Source organism: Pelobates fuscus, chromosome 9 (genome assembly GCF_036172605.1).
Source record: "Pelobates fuscus isolate aPelFus1 chromosome 9, aPelFus1.pri, whole genome shotgun sequence".
NCBI lineage: Eukaryota > Metazoa > Chordata > Amphibia > Anura > Pelobatidae > Pelobates > Pelobates fuscus.
The window spans coordinates 143,712,141-143,729,697 of NC_086325.1; the positions used below are offsets into that span (position 1 = coordinate 143,712,141).

The following is a 17,557-nucleotide window of genomic DNA, read 5'->3' on the forward strand; positions in this document are numbered from 1 at the left end:
TAACTTGGTCAACATTTATTTTCTTTCTTAATTATTTTTCCTTTGTACAGCGCTGTAGCATATGTTGGCACTATATAAACAGTAATAAAAAAATCATCCACACACTAAACACCAAATCATTTTCATTTACTGCCAAAAAGTGCCCATTTAAAAAGATTATATATATATATATTTATTATCGTTCAACTGTAATAGATTTTGTTTACTCTTACTGTAACATTTATGCTAATTTTTTCTACCCTCTTGACATTTTACGCTATTTTTAACATTTAATTCCCTGGTGTGTAGGTCAAAAGCTCTTTGTTTTTCTTCGTGAATACATATTTATATATCCTGTTACACTTTCTTTTGGACCTGCCTTAACTACAATCTACAAAATTTAGCTAGACATAGAATAGTCTGTTCTGTGACACCCCTCTACTTGCTATGCTGCTTGCTGTGTAGTGATTCTACAAAAAGCATGGGTGTAACTTGTTAAATATTCTGTTTTTTAGTTTAATAATTGTATTCCCTGGACATCCTGTGCCTCTGCCAATGCCTAGCGGATAATCTCACTCTGTTTTGGAACATTGTGAGTTAATGATCCCTTTCATATCCCTATTTACATCTTACCACCTTAAGCCGGCAGTTTAATAACCTTTGTGATTTAGTGTTGAATTGGACTTTGGCAGATCCCCTTCTGAGATCCATTTTTTTTAATGTCATCTGTTGCCTCCTGTTGCCAACACATGTGAAATAACTCTTTTATTATATGTGTTTATATAAGCAACAGATATGTAATCAGGACAGAACAAGTACAAAACGTACAGGAATTGCCATTGGGAATGAATAGGTGGGACAGCCAATGGGTATTATTATTATTATTGCCATTTATATAGCGCCAACAGATTCCGTAGCGCTTTACAATATTATGAGATGAGGGATTTAACTATAAATAGGACAATTACAAGAAAACTTACAGGAACGATAGGTTGGAGAGGGTAGCTTACTAGCTGTTCCTGAACATTAACTCCCATGATCCTTAGCCTCTATAGTGACAGAAATCACAAGAAACGTATCGATGTTGTTTGATGTAATGTGGGCTGGAAAAAAACTAAACTACAATATGAGGGGTTTTTTCATCCCCTATGTTTGCTAAAGTATTTAGAATGTATTGCCTTTTACATCGCAACAAAGGGGGTTAACAAGCGATAAAATTCATCATTTGTCAAAAGCTTTAATTGCTGTAGAATCAGGTTGCATCAAAGGGACCACAAGGCATGAATTTTGGGTAAAATACAGGTTGTCAACGAGCTCAGTCTCTGCTCCCCACCCCACAGGCTGGATCAGATATGGGGCCTTTCCCTGCAGATACATTTATATGCTCCTACACCATCAATCTAACCCTTACTGTCATTGTTACTGCCTGGGTTAAAGGGACACGTCACACACGTAAAGGACTTCAGCTTGCTGATGTTTATTTTATGTGTCGGGTGCATCTCATCCTAAGTGCAGTTTAGAAAAATACTGATTTCTATTTGAAATTGGAACTTTTATAAAGAGTTGTAGAAACCCCTGCTTGGCTGTCAATCAGATTCTGCTAGAGCGCACCTGCCTTTCCCCCCCCCAAGTCGCAATGAGCCTGAACGCGTGAGTTCAAAGGGCTCTGTTTTAGCTCTGCATCCATGGCTCGCCGTGGCTTCCTGATTACAAGCGCGCAAACCTCTGATTGACCATTTCTCTATTTTCCATACTTTTAGTCTGTACCGGAGGGGAAAAGGGAGGGCTTGCAAATGCTACAGACAAGAGATCTGCAGCGTTCACAAGCTCTTTTTGGGTATATACTTCAATGACAAAAAATGCCTAATTAAATGCATTCATGATTTCTTTGGATTTATATCTACTAAATTGTTTTAAAAAAATGTTTTTAAACTTTTTGCAATTGGAGTGTTCCTTTAAGTTCCAATCAGTTGGCAATAAAGAGAAAGAGAGTTGGAGGTAACAGTGCTGAATAGTTTTCAAAACCAGGGAATAACATAGGTAGTGTGCTGGATAAAGAGATATATGAAATAAAACGTAACTTTTAATCTACTGTTTAAAAAGCCCTTCAATTGCAGGCTAGAAATATATCAATAATACTATTAAAGAAGGGAGAAAATAAATAAATAAATAAATGCCAACTGGTTCGCTTTAATTCACTTCCTACTGCGTTGACGTGAGTGAATCTCTTCTTTGTGTGTCTGTGCATGCCAACTGATTGGTTCAATTAGACAAAGAAAGAAAAAAAAAAAAGTTATGTTTTATTTCATATATCTCTTTATCCAGCACACTACCTAGTTATTCCCTGTTTTTTTTAAAACTATTCAGCACTGTTACCTCCAACTCTCTTTCTCTTTATTCGACTTTATACAGGGGTTATCCCCCACACGGAGGTGCCAGTCACTAAAGGCTCCATCTTTTCTCTTTTTTTCTTTCTTTCTTTGTCTAATTGAACCAATCAGTTGGCATGCACAGACACACAAAGAAGAGATTCACTCACGTCAACGCAGTAGGAAGTGAATTAAAGCGAACCAGTTGGCATTTATTTATTTATTTATTTTCTCCCTTCTTTAACGCCCCGCAGGTAACCGCACTTTTGTAGGAGACAAAGAAAGGGTGAAATAATCTTTGAGTCCTCACCCCTCATTGCCACCATTTTTTTATCTTTATCTTCTGAAAGTTTCACTTGCCCCCAGTTGTCACCATACGCTGTGTTGGTCGACGATGGGAGCCACACGACGGCTTATAGTAGCAGCATGATCTTCCAAAATCATATCTTGCATCTTAACGGAGATACCATGAGCATCATCTACTGCATATTACGCAAGAGATGTGATGACAGCAATGATTGACAACTGGTGTCAGAATGCTGCCATACTCGCTAATTAAAAGGCCTACATAAGCACCATAACCACTTCAGCTAGCTTAAATTATTATGGTGCAAATGACGCTGAATGTGCAATGTTTCACCTAGAGAGCTTTAGGGTTTCGAAATTTAGACAGCCAGGATGGCTAGATACATTTTTCACAACTTTTGGAATCGGAATATTAAAACAAATCTTTTAACTAGATGTAATCGCTACTAAAACTTAATAGTTGCAGGTACACTGTAAAGTGAATAGAACAACTCAAGTTTGCAAGCTTTAGGTTTTTTTGGGATGAATATGATGCAAACCCATTCAGTTTCATTGGATGGGAGGACGAGGGTGGGGAGGGGGGTTATAGATGAATGAACAACATATCTTCATAAGTTAAGCAAGTCCTATACGTTTTCTATTTATGGAACTTTCTAACTTAACAGGGAAATGTCATACAATGTTTAAAACGTTTTATATGGCAAAAAATACGCCGAACGTATGTTTTAATCCAAATATTTTTCGTTTTTTTGTTTTTGTTTTTGTTTTGTTTAGTTTTTTTTCCTACAAAAATCAGTCTTGTCCAGAATTGAAAAAAAAACAAAAAATTTAAATTTCCACAAAAGTTTCCTGTTTTGGGACAACCTACTTTACCATCTAAATACTCCTGCAAAAAAATAAAAAGTAAAATAAAGCGGAAAATATGTAACCACCAGCCATTGTAGATAAAAAGTATTTACCTGTACGAAAACTTAAAACAGTTAATGTAATTCGCTAAACACAAAATTAAAGATAACTGACAAGAGAATTGCTCATTTGGAAAAAAATAAATAAAAAATGCTCCACTTTATCTAATTTTCCTAGTCATTCTATTTTTGGGTTAAATTGTGCAGTTATCTTATCAATTTCCCCAAGGTCCCAATTTAACGAATAATAGTGAATAAAGTTAATTAAGTGTTTCTGTTACAGAATTTTAAGAACATATATATTTAACCCCTGTGTTGTTCCTTACTGTCCCCTACCTCTTAGTGTGAAGATGATCCCTTCTGCAAAGGAATTTGTCAATCCACACAAGGGACCTCTAATAACCCCCAATCTCTCAGATCCCCCACTCTACCTTCATAGTGACATATGTTGATGGAAGCACTTAACCCTCACATACTAAACCACAAGGACACATTTTTGAAGAGCTGTTAAAAAAACACTGAATCTGGTCAGTCTAATCTTATTTTTCTTTCTTTTCTCTCATAGTAAAAAAAAAAGAAAAAAGGAAGGGGGGGGGGGGGTGAGGGGGTCACTGCTGAGAGAAGGAGGGGCCGAGTGTGGAAAGATTTATCCAAGAACTACAGAAAAGAAGTAGGGGGAAAGTTTTGTTTTCTTCTAAACGTCAGCAAAGGGATTTTTTTTTTTCTGGTCACTTGGCTAAAAGTGCATGTGAGCAAGAAGTTGTCCCTGCCCTAAAGGGGGAGAGAACACTAGCAAAGTTATAGAGGAGAAACGAAAACTTCAAGAACTTGCACAAGCAGTGAGGAAGAGTGTGAAAGGGTGAAAAGGCTCAGTTTAAGAAAAAAAAGAAAGGAAAAAAAAAACAAAAAAAGATTAAAGCAACATAGAAGGGAAGACAGGATCCCGTGAGAGAAGTGGGAGGAAAATCAGACTACAGGAAAACTTTAAGGATAAAAAAGTTTATTGAGTAAGTAGGAATCTTAATTTGGGGAATTCAAAAGGGCAGTTTAGGGGGTATGGACAGGGAGCTTGGCCTAGACAAGCCAGGACCCCCTAACACAATGCGCATCTTGGAGACTCCAGAACTTGCCCACAGCAGGAAAAACTTTAGCGTCAGTCACCTCTTGGACTTAGAAGAAGCGGCGGCCGCTGGGATGCAAGGACCAAGAGATCTCAGGCCACCCAATGAGGATGAGGACAAAGAGCCGGTGTCGGGAGGAAGCAGTGACAGCGAAGTGACAATCCAGGAAGGTAAGTCCCCTCCAAGCCGGCTTTGGGACTGTCATCTGGGATGCACCCTTTGAGATGCTTCACAGATGGGGGAGGGTTTAGCTCTGTGAAAAAGAGTGTGTATGTAATTTGTGGCTAATACTGCAGATGTGATGGGCTCTCCCTCATTGCAGAAGGGTCTGTTTGAGTTGGCAATTGTTTTGCTTGATGCTTGTCAATTTAGGCCAATGGTTCTACCTCTGCGTCGGTACCCAAAATCGGGCCCTCATGCTATTTCCCTGCATCTCCAGTGAATGGAAATGACACATCATATGCATTAGTTCTCAGGCAACTGCCCAAAGTCAATTCTTTACTGCAGCGGCTCTCCAGTGGAAGTATTTTTCAGAATTTATTTTGTTGTATATTACTATTGAAAGGGAGTAACTAAGATCATTTTATAACTGATAAATGAGTCTCCAAACTAACGCCATGCGTGTAATTTGCATCACTGTCAAAAACAAAAAGGTTAGAATCACCAAAGTTGGTGTCTGATTGTTGATCTGGGATGAACAACATCAGTCCCATTAGCACTATTGTCAATTATTTGGGACTTAGGACAGTTGGAAAGTGATTTCTAACATCTGTCCTTCCATTTGTCATAGACTACATTTCCCATTATCGTTTTGCAATGGAATGGATAGCAAAGCATTTTGGGAAACACAGTTTACCCCAAGTGGAGAGCCAAAGGTTTGTCATCACTGCTTTAGCAAACAGCAAGCATTTAGCACTGTGCTTTTTCTACAACTTAATATTATTATTAGAATTTATATAGCGCCAACTTATTCTGCGGCGCATCACAATATTGTAAAAGGGGGAAATTTAACAATAAATAAGACAATTACAAAATGTTACAGGAACAGTAGCATTATGAGGACCCTGCTCAAATGAGCTTACAATTTAGAGGTATCATAGATACCTTTAATTCTTTAATTTCTTTAATTCGTTAGATGCTCACCCAGTCTCCACTCCTTAAAAAAATCGTTAAAAACCCACTTCTTCATAAAAGCGTATCAATTAAACTGTTAATAGCTCCCGACTGATTCCTCTTCTGCAACTGTCACTAGTCTAATACTATCCTTACCTTTTTGTGTCACTTTACCCCACTCCCTCTAGCATGTAAGCTCATTGAGCAGGGCCCTCAACCCCTCTGTTCCTGTGAGTTCAACTTGTCTGGTTACAACTACATGTCTGTCCGTCCACCCATTGTAAAGCGCAGCGGAATTTGATGGCGCTATATAAATAACATCAAAATAATAATAATTGTAACGCGCTGTGGAATATGTTGGTGCTATATAAATGCAAATCATAATAACATAATACTACTTATTATAAAACTGCCTATTGGCTCTCTCTTGTATATAGACTCCAGAGAATGACATGGGTTTGTGCACCACTTCAAATCAACTCACACCTTAGTAAGTCTCCCCAGTGGGCTTATAACTAATGCCACGCGTTGCTCCTGTATCCAGATAGTGGCACTACGTGGGTATGTGTGTGCAAGTTGGTGTTAAGTGGGGGAAGAGTTGTTCTTGGTGAATGCTTGCACAACACAGTGTACACACTTTCAGTAGCCATTAGAACTCCCCTAAACTGGATATGGAATTCACAGTGATCCATCCCAAAAACCTCTTTGCTCGGGATGGTTTTCAAAAACAAACTAATGTGCTAATCTGATATTCCTCATCTTGGTTGCAGAATATAAATCAGTGAAAGTACATTTGTAGTTGATGTCAGACCTCCATACTAGCTATATTTGAAATGGTTTAAGTTTGGATTATGGAGCATTGACAAGGAAAATGCAAAAGTTCAGGCCAGAATAAGTCAACTTTTTTTCCATTTCCCCAATCTAAAAATTACCAATTCCCTCTTACTTATCTGCGATTCCCTCTTTAATAAATAAGCCACGATGTATAATAAGCAAATCTGTCAAAACAAATGGATAGATTTGTCTGTGCGATTGATTTTGTGTTTTTTTTTCCCACCAAGCATTAACAGATTAATTATTGTAGTTTTATTTATTGATTATAAATCATTGTTTGCTCTCAATACAAGAATTGCGCTGAATGAAGAGTAAAGGGGGTCTTCCAAAATTATTACCTATTCCAAAAGACATTCTTTGTGTCTACTGCAGGAGGTCTCCAGACATTAGAAGACCTTCAAATTATTGGGTTTTGTTTTTTAAAGCTGATATTATGACGTAATGCATGTCTGAAATGAACCGACGTTAGAGATAATGGACAAAAAAACCAAAAAAAACTCATGTATTGTTTTAAGGCCAATTGGTAAATTAAAAACAGTCAGAGTGGTTAGCGAAACCACATTTTCTGTTTGTTTTATTTTGTAGCGATTTAGAATCTGTCATTTTTCGTAACGAGTGATCAGTTCGTTTTCCGCGAACCTGCGTCATTACATCAATTCCCGCGTGTGATGAGACAGAATATGTGATCACGTGTCGGTGCACTGATAGAAGTTTTGTTTTTTTTTCCGCTGGCGAAACCGCAACCACGATTCACGTCATTTACTCCTTGTAACTCTTATTTCATTATTTCATGAGAATCTTCCTTATGTTTGAAGAGTAGTTTTAGTGCCAAGTTTCAAACGTAGAGCTATCACTAAAGGGAACCAATGAAATGTTAATACTGCATGGGCCGCATTTAGCCATGTGCCCAAAAATAGTTCTTTATACATGTTTTGCTTTAAATGCATGTTAAATAAGTATGGAACTGGTTCTGCCCTGGTTACAGTCTAACCAGAACCATTCTTCTTTTCAGTGATTCAGACTCCCATCATGTCTAACTTGCCTCGGTCCCATGTGCTTAGATTGAACGTTCTTCTTCGGATTCTGTCATTTTTTTTTTTTTTGTCATTTCGTTTTATTGTAAATGTTACAACATACAGGAATGTAAAAAGGTAAAATAATCCCAACGGATGAAAGCGAACATAACAATGGTTATTATGTCATGAATCAAGTGGGCATGCAGTTTTTTTTGTAAGAAAGTTTAGTATTACCTACAAAACTTTAATTAGGGTTTAAACGTATTTAGTAAGGGTGCTTACATAGAGTTCAAAATAATCTGGTGATCTTAATCAGAAATTACCCGGTGACCCCATGGCAAAAATGCGTACAGCGTCCCCACTGCGCAGGCTCTCCCCTGTTCGTAAATAGACAGGTACCTAAAAACAATGGTATTTCTTAGAGGAATCATCAGCACCCGTGGGACTTTAGTTTATATAGGTGGCCAACCAAGTCTGACTTTTTTAAACTGTTGGTTGTAAAACCGTTTTCATCATCATTTAGTTAAAAAAAAAAGTGCCAAACTCTAACAGGGTTTATTTGCTAAAGTGAGAATTCAAAGTAAATTTCAAATTTATGGTGAAAATGCCGAATTGGAAAAAATCTCGAATTCAGCTATGATTTCAATCTGGTTATCCTGGCTTTACGTTTGAAATTCATTTTGAATTCCCACTGTAGTGAACATCCCTGTGATACACTAACGGACCAGTAATCTCAGCATAACTTGCACCAGACACTCTTTATACCAGACATCATAAACTTGTAAAATTAACGATCCACTTTAAAAGGGCGGCATTTCAAATATATACAGTGTGTAACAGTGCACCTTGAGAAATGCTTAGCATCACATCTCACTGCTTCAAAAAAAAATGTATTTAAACACATAAATATATAATATTACCGTGCCCCCATTTGTGATAAATTATGGGGAACCCCTAAAGCATAATGATAAATAACCATTTTAATGATCAAAGCACGACAGGAGGTATTGGAAGGATTTAAAAAAAAAAAATCAATCAAATTAAATAAAAAAGCTAATCCATTAGAATGTTACTTTTGTGCAAGACGTAAGCTGTCTATTGACATGTATCCAGCTATCACCTGAACAAAATCCCAATGATGTTCAAACGTCAGACAGTTAGCCATGCTTTCTGGGATTTGGAGACTAAAATTAAGAAACTGTTGTTCAACCCTCTAGATAGAAGAATAAATATTACTTAAAAAAAAATACAGAAAAAACATAAATGTACCTTGGTAGAGGGTAGGAAAGTAAATGCTTAATATAAGCAAAACTAAGGACTGACCCGGAATGTCAGGACACTTGGCAGGTATGTGTGTGATAGTTGAGAATAACTTAAACCACTTGGCAAATAGGAAGGGCTATGGAAGGTATTGCAGAAGAGTAAGGTACCAAGGGTGAGTACAGTAGAGAGAAAAGGGTTGTGTTTTTATTTTTTTTTATCTTCATATACATAGTTTATATTGTGTAATAAAATAATTCCAACATGTCCAATCAAATATTTGATACAATTGATAATAAATAACCCGTCAATAATGCACAAAATAAAGCTTTCACTGCAGAGATGAGTTAAATACATACATTCTGTACGCGGTAATGATGGATGTAATATTTATAGCGTCTATTTATATTTTACATAGCCTTGATACTGGAGCAAAGCTCAGAATACCTTTTGATATTGTAAAAATGTACAAATGAGCAACGCAGTTTAATTAGAAAGTTTAAGGTAAATCCTAGCAGTGTTATTCATGAAGTTTGAATTAATGCCAATTCAAAGTGAAGTTTACATTTTCAGCGCAAAAAGCTGAATTGGAATTACAGCTAACTTGGAGAATTTTCCATTTCTGGTTTTGGCCTAACATTTAAAATTTTCTTAGAAGTCCTGACAATTTGCTTAACCTAGTATTGTCACAGACTATGACTGCTATGATGCAAGTCACTGTGAACGGATTGCCTTAGAATTCAGATTTCTCAGATTATCCGGGTTTGCCCCAAACGTTTAAGTATAAAAATCGAGATCTTTATTACCACTGCATGGCCGTAGAGTGTAAGCTCACATGGCTACATCAAGACAGACCCCTTAGCCGAGTCCTACACACAGTGTTTTTAAACCCTGATACTCTCACCCTGACTTGTACTCAGCCCAGAGGCAATTCTCTAATGAGACAGAAAAGGGGGATTCTCATAAAACCTGCACTAATTAACCTAAATAGAGAACACATGGGGTTTTAAATACATACAAGCGCAAGACCCACTTAAGAAGTTTGCCTTGATACTTGCAGGTGAACTTGCAGTCTATTGTCCATTCATGGGTATTAAAAACTTTAGTGTTTATTTTGTTATAAACAGCACACGGCCATAATACACACAGCAGCGCCCCGACACGAAGAGGGGGTGATTACATCCTGGGTGTAGGTCCCACCATGGGACACCAACTTTAACTGGTACTGTGGTGGTTCAGATCTAACCACGCATGGCATAGGTGCCTTTTAAATTCTACATTTAAAAAAAAAAAAAACAACCGTCATGATGCTCTGTGTACAACATGGCTGCCTGAGAGTCACCAGAGTGGTGGTCCAGAGTAACCGGAGTGACAGAGGATGTATGTAAACAACAAAAGCTGCCACATGTATCCATCTATTCCGCAGCGCTGGGTTGCTGCTCCCTGCTAGTAAAAAGAAAGTGTGGTACTCTAATTTATCTCTCCTCCTCCTAACCATTAATGACTTGTAACTAAAGAAAGACACATGTTCTTATTATTGTAATTTATTGCCCGAGCTGCAATACCATTTTCACAGACAGGAAGCAATAAACTCATATTGCGCCATGCAGATACAGACTGTAAGAAATGGTTATGACTCCGGGTTAGTGATTTTGAGGGCTTCATCTGTTTTTATTTTGTAATTTTTACCTCAAAATCAATTGCTTTTAAAATGAGGGCCAAACCTGGCGCTCTCCAATGCCATACTTATTAGAAAATCCATAACTCTGTGAGCAAAAAGCCTTTCGGTTTCTACTTAGTATAACATTTCCATGATTTTTCTGTTTTGTTTTCAATGTGTAACAATTAAACTATGATCTATACCAGGGGTAGGCCACTTTTAGCACGCCAGATGTTATGCACTACATCTCCTATAATAGCATTACAGGAGCTGTAGTCCACAACATCTTGCGTGCCAAAGGTTGCCTACCCCTGGACTATACTTTAGTTGCGATCATACTTGATAAAGGTTGGCCATATCGTAAAGATGATTTGTTTCTACTTAGAGTCTATATTTACTGTTTTTGTTTTTTATTTAAAAAAAATGTTTTCTAAAAATGTGGAAGGCAGACTCGAGTGAAAATTGGAATTGTGAAGACGTGGCAAAGGAATTCCAAATTTTAGGCTAGTGTAGCCAATGCAGAAAAAATCCCAAAGTCAGCAATTTCTTTCTGCAGGGCTACTTATAATTTAATGTACGCTAATATACACTTGGACTCTTCTGGTTTTGGCCCGGAGATTCTGTGTCCAATCAGAGAAGGATTAAGATGCCATGAGATCCTACGCAGGTTACCATCATGGTTAGTTGGTAGAGATTTTGATTGGGGACAAGCATCTTAATGACACCCAGGCCCCATCTAACTTCTGGACAGTAGGCAGCTGCCTTACGTGACTTTTTTGTCCATCTGTTGTAGATGATCTGACATCCCATTGCCAGGTCCCAGTGTCAAACCTCGTTTTCTTGAGTTTGGCAAGAGGAGTGGCTTGTAGCCTCACCTGTCTCCTTCCGAGCTTTCTCCATGAACCATGCCCTATGTACCCATTTTACATGCAGCACCAGCCATCTCAATTGGCACTGTCCCATCCCAACCAGCAATGGAACTCTAATGGTCTGAACTGCCCACTTTATAAGGGTGTTTTCCAGGTAAAGCGATCATGGCCGTTTCCATAATATATAACGTTGAACTCTTTTAAATTTATTTTTCTTTAGCCCACCATTACAAATGATTTCCTAGAAGATTAATTGTATAAAATAAGTGCCTAAGTCCATGACATAATAAGGAGGTACCCTAATTCTGGCAGGTTGTACTTCAAAAGAGAAGTTACGGTAAGTATATTTTTACTTAGTGAAAATAAAATGTGTTTGTAGTATAATATTTTTTTTATTTTCATTCTCTCCGAAAATCGATAAGTTGGTACTACATAGGACCAATCCAAAATCCCACCACCATAGAGGCAGTGCCACTCTTGTCCCACGCACTCAAATTCACTGTCCACCACATTTATTCTTTCAACTCATAACATCAGAAGGGTACGGGGGGAGGGTGATGGGGGGTTTGGAAGTAAGGTCTCTTGTCACATTTTCTCACCAAAACCTATATATTTTAATGGTTTCTTTTCTCTTCATTAAAAATAAAATAATTTTTTTTTGTCATTTATTTATTATACATTTTTATACTACAGAGATACAAGAAAAGGGATATAGACCAAAATGAAGTCAAATGAATGATGAAAATATATATATATTTTTATGAACATAAAAAAAAAAAAACCCAAACAGCCTTTAAAATATACAGTTCCCCATAACCTTTTGATGTTGTCAGTCCAGAAATGCCTAGGCAGTAAAATAGCTTTTCTTGTTGTTTATTTGACTGCTTAGGCATTTCTTAATCGTCTGCCAATTAAAGGGTTAATAAACATATTCTGTAAAAATAAACCAGTAAGCGCCCCTGGTTTCTGGTTGCTTTTGCACTTATTTTAAGAATGATTTTGCTTCTAGGCTTATGTCACTGTTTATTCTGGCCTCAGCAAGTTGTTTCTTTCTTGTGTTTTGTATTTATTTGTTTATGGGGAAGGGGGTTTTTTAAATCTCCGCTCATTTAAAGCAAAAGCACACAAGCTCCTACTCAGTAAGGGTTTTTGGGCAATCACAGGGAATAGAGGGAAAGCCATCTTGATCCACCCAGAAAAGATTGCTAGCTCCATGTGTTGTACTTGAGGAAATAAAGATTAGGACAATATTATTATTATTATTATAATTTTATTATTTATATAGCGCCATCAGATTCCGTAGCGCTGTACAATGGGATTGTACAATATTTGCTAAACCTGAAGAAATTGTGGATAACCAAAAGGGGAATTGCAAATTCCAGTACAGATTACCTAGAAAAAAAAATGATAGAAATTTGAAGACATTTCATATAGATTGTATTTCCTTGCAATTATTTATTTATTGAATATCCCCAGAGTTCCACATTGTATCATAGCTCACAATTGGCTCTCATGAGCTGGCAAGCCAAAGACCACCACAAGAGTGAAGCCAAAGACCACCACCAAGAGTATAAAAGTGAATTTCAAATTTTAGGCCAAATTGAAAAATATAGCTAACTGGGCGAATTTTACCAGTTTGGTTTTTTTGGGCCTAAAAAGTGAAATTCACTTACGTTTTTTTTCTTAAATTTCCAGCAATTCACATCTTCGTGAAGATTGGAAGACCCCGTCTCGTTATGCATAATCTATGCACACAGAAAAACATATGTTTTACTATGACTAATGCTAGAGCAGTGCTATTAGTTGCACCAGGTGAAACCTTGATTTTCAAAGAGCAGAAACTGAATTTTTGTTGGAGGAACTAAAAAAAAAAAGAAAATAATGATGCAATTTTCATCAATTATCTAACGATTCTGTAAATCGTTGCCATCTGGTAGATGAATAGATAATTTGGAAGTACTTTTGCCAAATGTAATCTCCAGAAGTACCCAAATTCTAAGAAGATAGTAGTTTGGACTGTTCAATAGGTTGTAAGCTTTTCAGCCCAGTCACAAACAGGGTTATTAACTAATATGTGAGTTTCAAATTTTGGGCCCCAATGGCTGACTTGGAAGCCAGCTATGTTCTCAATTCATCATTTAACCCCTTAAGGACACACGACATGTGTGACATGTCATTATTCCCTTTTATTCCAGAAGTTTGGTCCTTAAGGGGTTAAACCTAAAATTTTAAATTCAATGTATTCTTTAGTGAATGACCTGTATGTGTTATACACTTGAGGACCTACATTTTGGCCATCTCTGTTCTAGAATGTGCACCATAGCTGGCTAACAGAACGAATATGAATTTTGACATTTTGGTTTCAAATTAAATAGCTTGATATGAACAGGGATTTTTTTTCTGAACCCCTCCTACCTCTTCTGATTGGTTGAGACAACTGGATTGACACACCTAACCACTCTTAACCAATCAAAGTTGTCCATGATGGACAAAATTGGCATTCACAATATGGAAGTATTAATTCGGAATTCTCAAAGCGACTGAGATGGGGGTGGTCCTACGGTGCCAGGAAGACCCCTATTTTATATCAAACCATTATTAAATAGTTTGCTGTTACACGCAGGGTGGTGCCTGAGTCCCTAGGGCTAGGCAGTATACATACCATAGCAAGCTATAAGGCTGCTTTGCGTGTCCCTTTAAGCAATCTGGTCTGCCGCTGTCTAATGGAATCCAAAATGAGTCGCCAGGGTGCAGCCCACTACAAAATAACATTATCAGCTGAACCAGCTTCAATTTAGAGAAATAAGTATGGAAAATGATAAACAAAAGAGTTCTCAGTCCCATGCTGCGTATTACAGCTACACATCTGTTTTGGGGAATAAACAAACATTTGGATTTTAAAGAACAATGTTTGATTGTCAGAGAGACAGGTTTTCTTTGTGGGGATAGGGCTGTTTTTGTGGTCCCTATTCTGGGATGTTGCATTCATTTCGTTTTCAGTTTAGGCAGAGGGGGGCGGCTGGGGGGGGGGGGGGGGAGAGAGGAGGTGGGTTCTGGAAAGAAGCTCTCAAAGTCTTTTTGTCTCTGATGGAGCCTGTGGCTGAGCGAGGCGCCAGTAACTGACATTGTACCAGATGTTGGGAGGCGCCGTATAAAAGCATCACACGCAAGTAGAGTGCAGCCACATGGCACAGGAGGGAACTTATGGGTGGGGGGGGGGGGGGGGGGAAGAGGGGGGATAATAGAACACGGGTTCTTTACCTTCAGTTTATTGCAGTGATACTATAAATGTAGTGTTTTTAGGAAAAGGGTAAACACAGTAGCAAATTAAAAGGGATGAAGAATTACTACAGAGTGAAGAATAACCGAACTGTCAGTTTTGCAAAACTCAGTGTTTTGGACCCCCAGCCAATGCTTTTTCTTAATATTAAGGGCCTCAGATTGATTGCAGTTCCATATATCAGTATCCATTTGACTTCATCCTTGAATATAACCCTGAAGGCAAACATAATGAAGGGAAGGATAGAGGTCAGCAGTGTTAATTGCAAAGAAAAAAAAAATGTAGCCATTGGTATAAAGGAAATAAGTGTATAGGAAGAGAACATGTTAAAATGGAGTGATTAGAGAAGAAAGGGTGAGTTTGAGGCCGTGGTGAATAACCTTTAGTAACATAACCAATACAGCTCGCTGGACCTGATGTGTGTTGGGAAGTGGGTTCTTATTTAAAGGGACACTCCAAATACCATAAACGCTACAGCCCACTGTAGTGGCTATTGTGACAGAATTTGCAATGCAGCCTATCTCAATATTTTTACATTGGCACATAAAATGACAGCGTCTATGCACCAAAACCACTCCGTTAGATGCTGAACCTTTGCTAATGTAATTGATTAGGAATAAACATATACATTTGTAAGCACTTTTGAGGGGAAGAATTGCATTTATTTATAGTGAGGATAAAGCACTAATCCGTGTAAGTCTCCTTTCAACTCCTCACAATGCACTATTTAGTGAAAAAGATCATGTGACTGGTAATAAACATGGCTGATCATACAGCTGACATGGGCTTTTACAATTCATATTGAAATTATGGGTAAACTTACCAATAAAGTTGACATCTTTTCCCCCTGTATGTTTACGCATTCCTCATTCTGTGGGGCAGTGCTTGGAAGTGCTTCCTTACAGTATATGGTTTGATATCGTATGCTCCCAGTGTGAAATCAATTCATTAATCACTGCCATCATCCCAAATGACTCTATAAGATTAGTTAATTTATTTCACAACAGGAGCAAATTATATTCTACACTGCGTGGCAAGCAAGTTTACAGAAATCTATGTTTCAAGAGATTTTTCTCTTTATTGAGTCGGGTTAAAGGGTTGATCAAGTACGGAAAGCATTGACTGCTACAGTTTTAACCCCAGATTTTAATCCCATAAATGTGGAATAAAGGAAGAATTAATTTTGTGGATTAAGATTTCTGCTATGTATTCTTTATATTATATCCGCCTCTTAGTCTACGTTTTGTAGCAAGAGGGTGGCTTCCCTGCGGTCCATTGAAGATTGGCCTGCATTGCTACCAGTTTGTGAAGCATTGGCCCATGCAGGCCACAGTGCTCAACCAGGACCCTTAATGGGTTTCTGGCTGTACCGGAACTGGGTAACATTCATAAACTGCAGGATTCATCTTGGTTAATGGTGTTGTAAGGGCTATTGATTAGTGTGTGTTAGAAAAAAATAAGTCTGCCATAATTATATCTGCAGTTAGCATTCTCCTCTTTCCCGATGACTGGAGACGTCGCTGGTTTTGAAGAGGGCATGGCATCCCGTGAGGTTAAGTGGGTGAAGCCCAACAAGTCAGGAGGACAGCGCCCAATCATCGTTCATCTTCACCAGCCGTCACTGATTACAAACGTGTTGACATACAATGGAACATTACTTTAAATATAACAAACCCAAATGTTTAGACCCATATAGGTTAAACGGTTTTCAATTTTTATCTCCTCAGTGCCTTTATTATATATTTACTGTGATTACCTAAAACTGCTGAGAATAGCATTCTTCTTCTTACCCCTATAACTAGAGCGAAGTCTCTCCCCATGTCCAAGTCACAGGTTTACACAAGGTGTCTCACAAAGTCTCAGAACCCCAACTCTTTACAAAGGCCCTTCTTCCCTTTTCAGCTGCAAATATGGAAACTGTTCAGGTTGGGAGAGCAGACAGCGCCAGTGGGAGAGAAAGCAAACAATATTATTATTTGTTCACAAATTCAACTGAATTGTGAAAAATAAATAAGCAAACCAAAAGTCATGTATTGCAGGTCTTTTGTATTTGACTGGAGTATCCCAAAGTGGCTGGGTTGTTGTAGACAGTCATGTCTGATTGGAGTTGCTTTAACTTTGATACATTGTAAGTAATCCATTGTATTTTCAATGTGTATCACTGGACAGCAGATCACTTGACCTTGTGGAAAAGTCTCTGGAAGTCTGCCAACTGTGATCAATGAACTGTAGGGGGTTGACTGGTTCCCACAGCCCTTCCTATGACACTGGATCTTGGATTATGAACCTATTTCCCTCAGGACGACTGCAATAACTTCCTTGCCGCCTCGTCTTGTGACTTGCACACTAATAGCCAACATGCTGACAGGCTTGCCTGGTTCCGCCTGCTATGGTTTGTTTACCCACATGTAAGTAACACCCAACCAATACTTTATTTCAGCAGTGGTTGAGATTCTTTCCTTTAACTCTTTAAGCTTTGATTCGGCCTTTGGACGTTGGTGATTACCTATCATTTTATGAGGAAGGGTCTCTCCTCATCCAGGAAAAAAACCCTCAGCTTCAACCAAAAACCTGTTAAGGGAAATATCCCAAACTGGATGGCCAAAGCCGGTCAGAATTTGGAATTTGAGAGATTGTGTGGCAGATCTGCAATTTGGTTGGTTTTGAAAAAAAAAATCACTCATCATCTGAAGCAGTTATCTGATCAAATTTGTTCCAATACAGTTGCTGAAGCAAACCATGTAATTTGTTTTTGTGTCAGAGTGTTCGTACCAATTTGTATTATTCTCATGTACGTGCTTGAGAGTTTTTGGGGATTTAGCTTTTCGGATTTACCATGTTGATA

General features: G+C 38.0%; 1 protein-coding gene across 1 annotated transcript in view; it reads left to right on the forward strand.

Annotated features, from left to right (window-relative positions):
- Positions 1–4,266: 4,266 nt before the first annotated feature.
- The window catches only part of PRRX2 (paired related homeobox 2), a 29,723-nt gene continuing 16,432 nt past the window's right edge, over positions 4,267–17,557 (forward strand). The window contains exon 1 of the mRNA XM_063431437.1: positions 4,267–4,850. Within this exon, the coding sequence (XP_063287507.1) occupies positions 4,616–4,850 (235 nt within the window). The 5' untranslated portion in view covers positions 4,267–4,615. The remainder of the gene's footprint in view (positions 4,851–17,557) is intronic.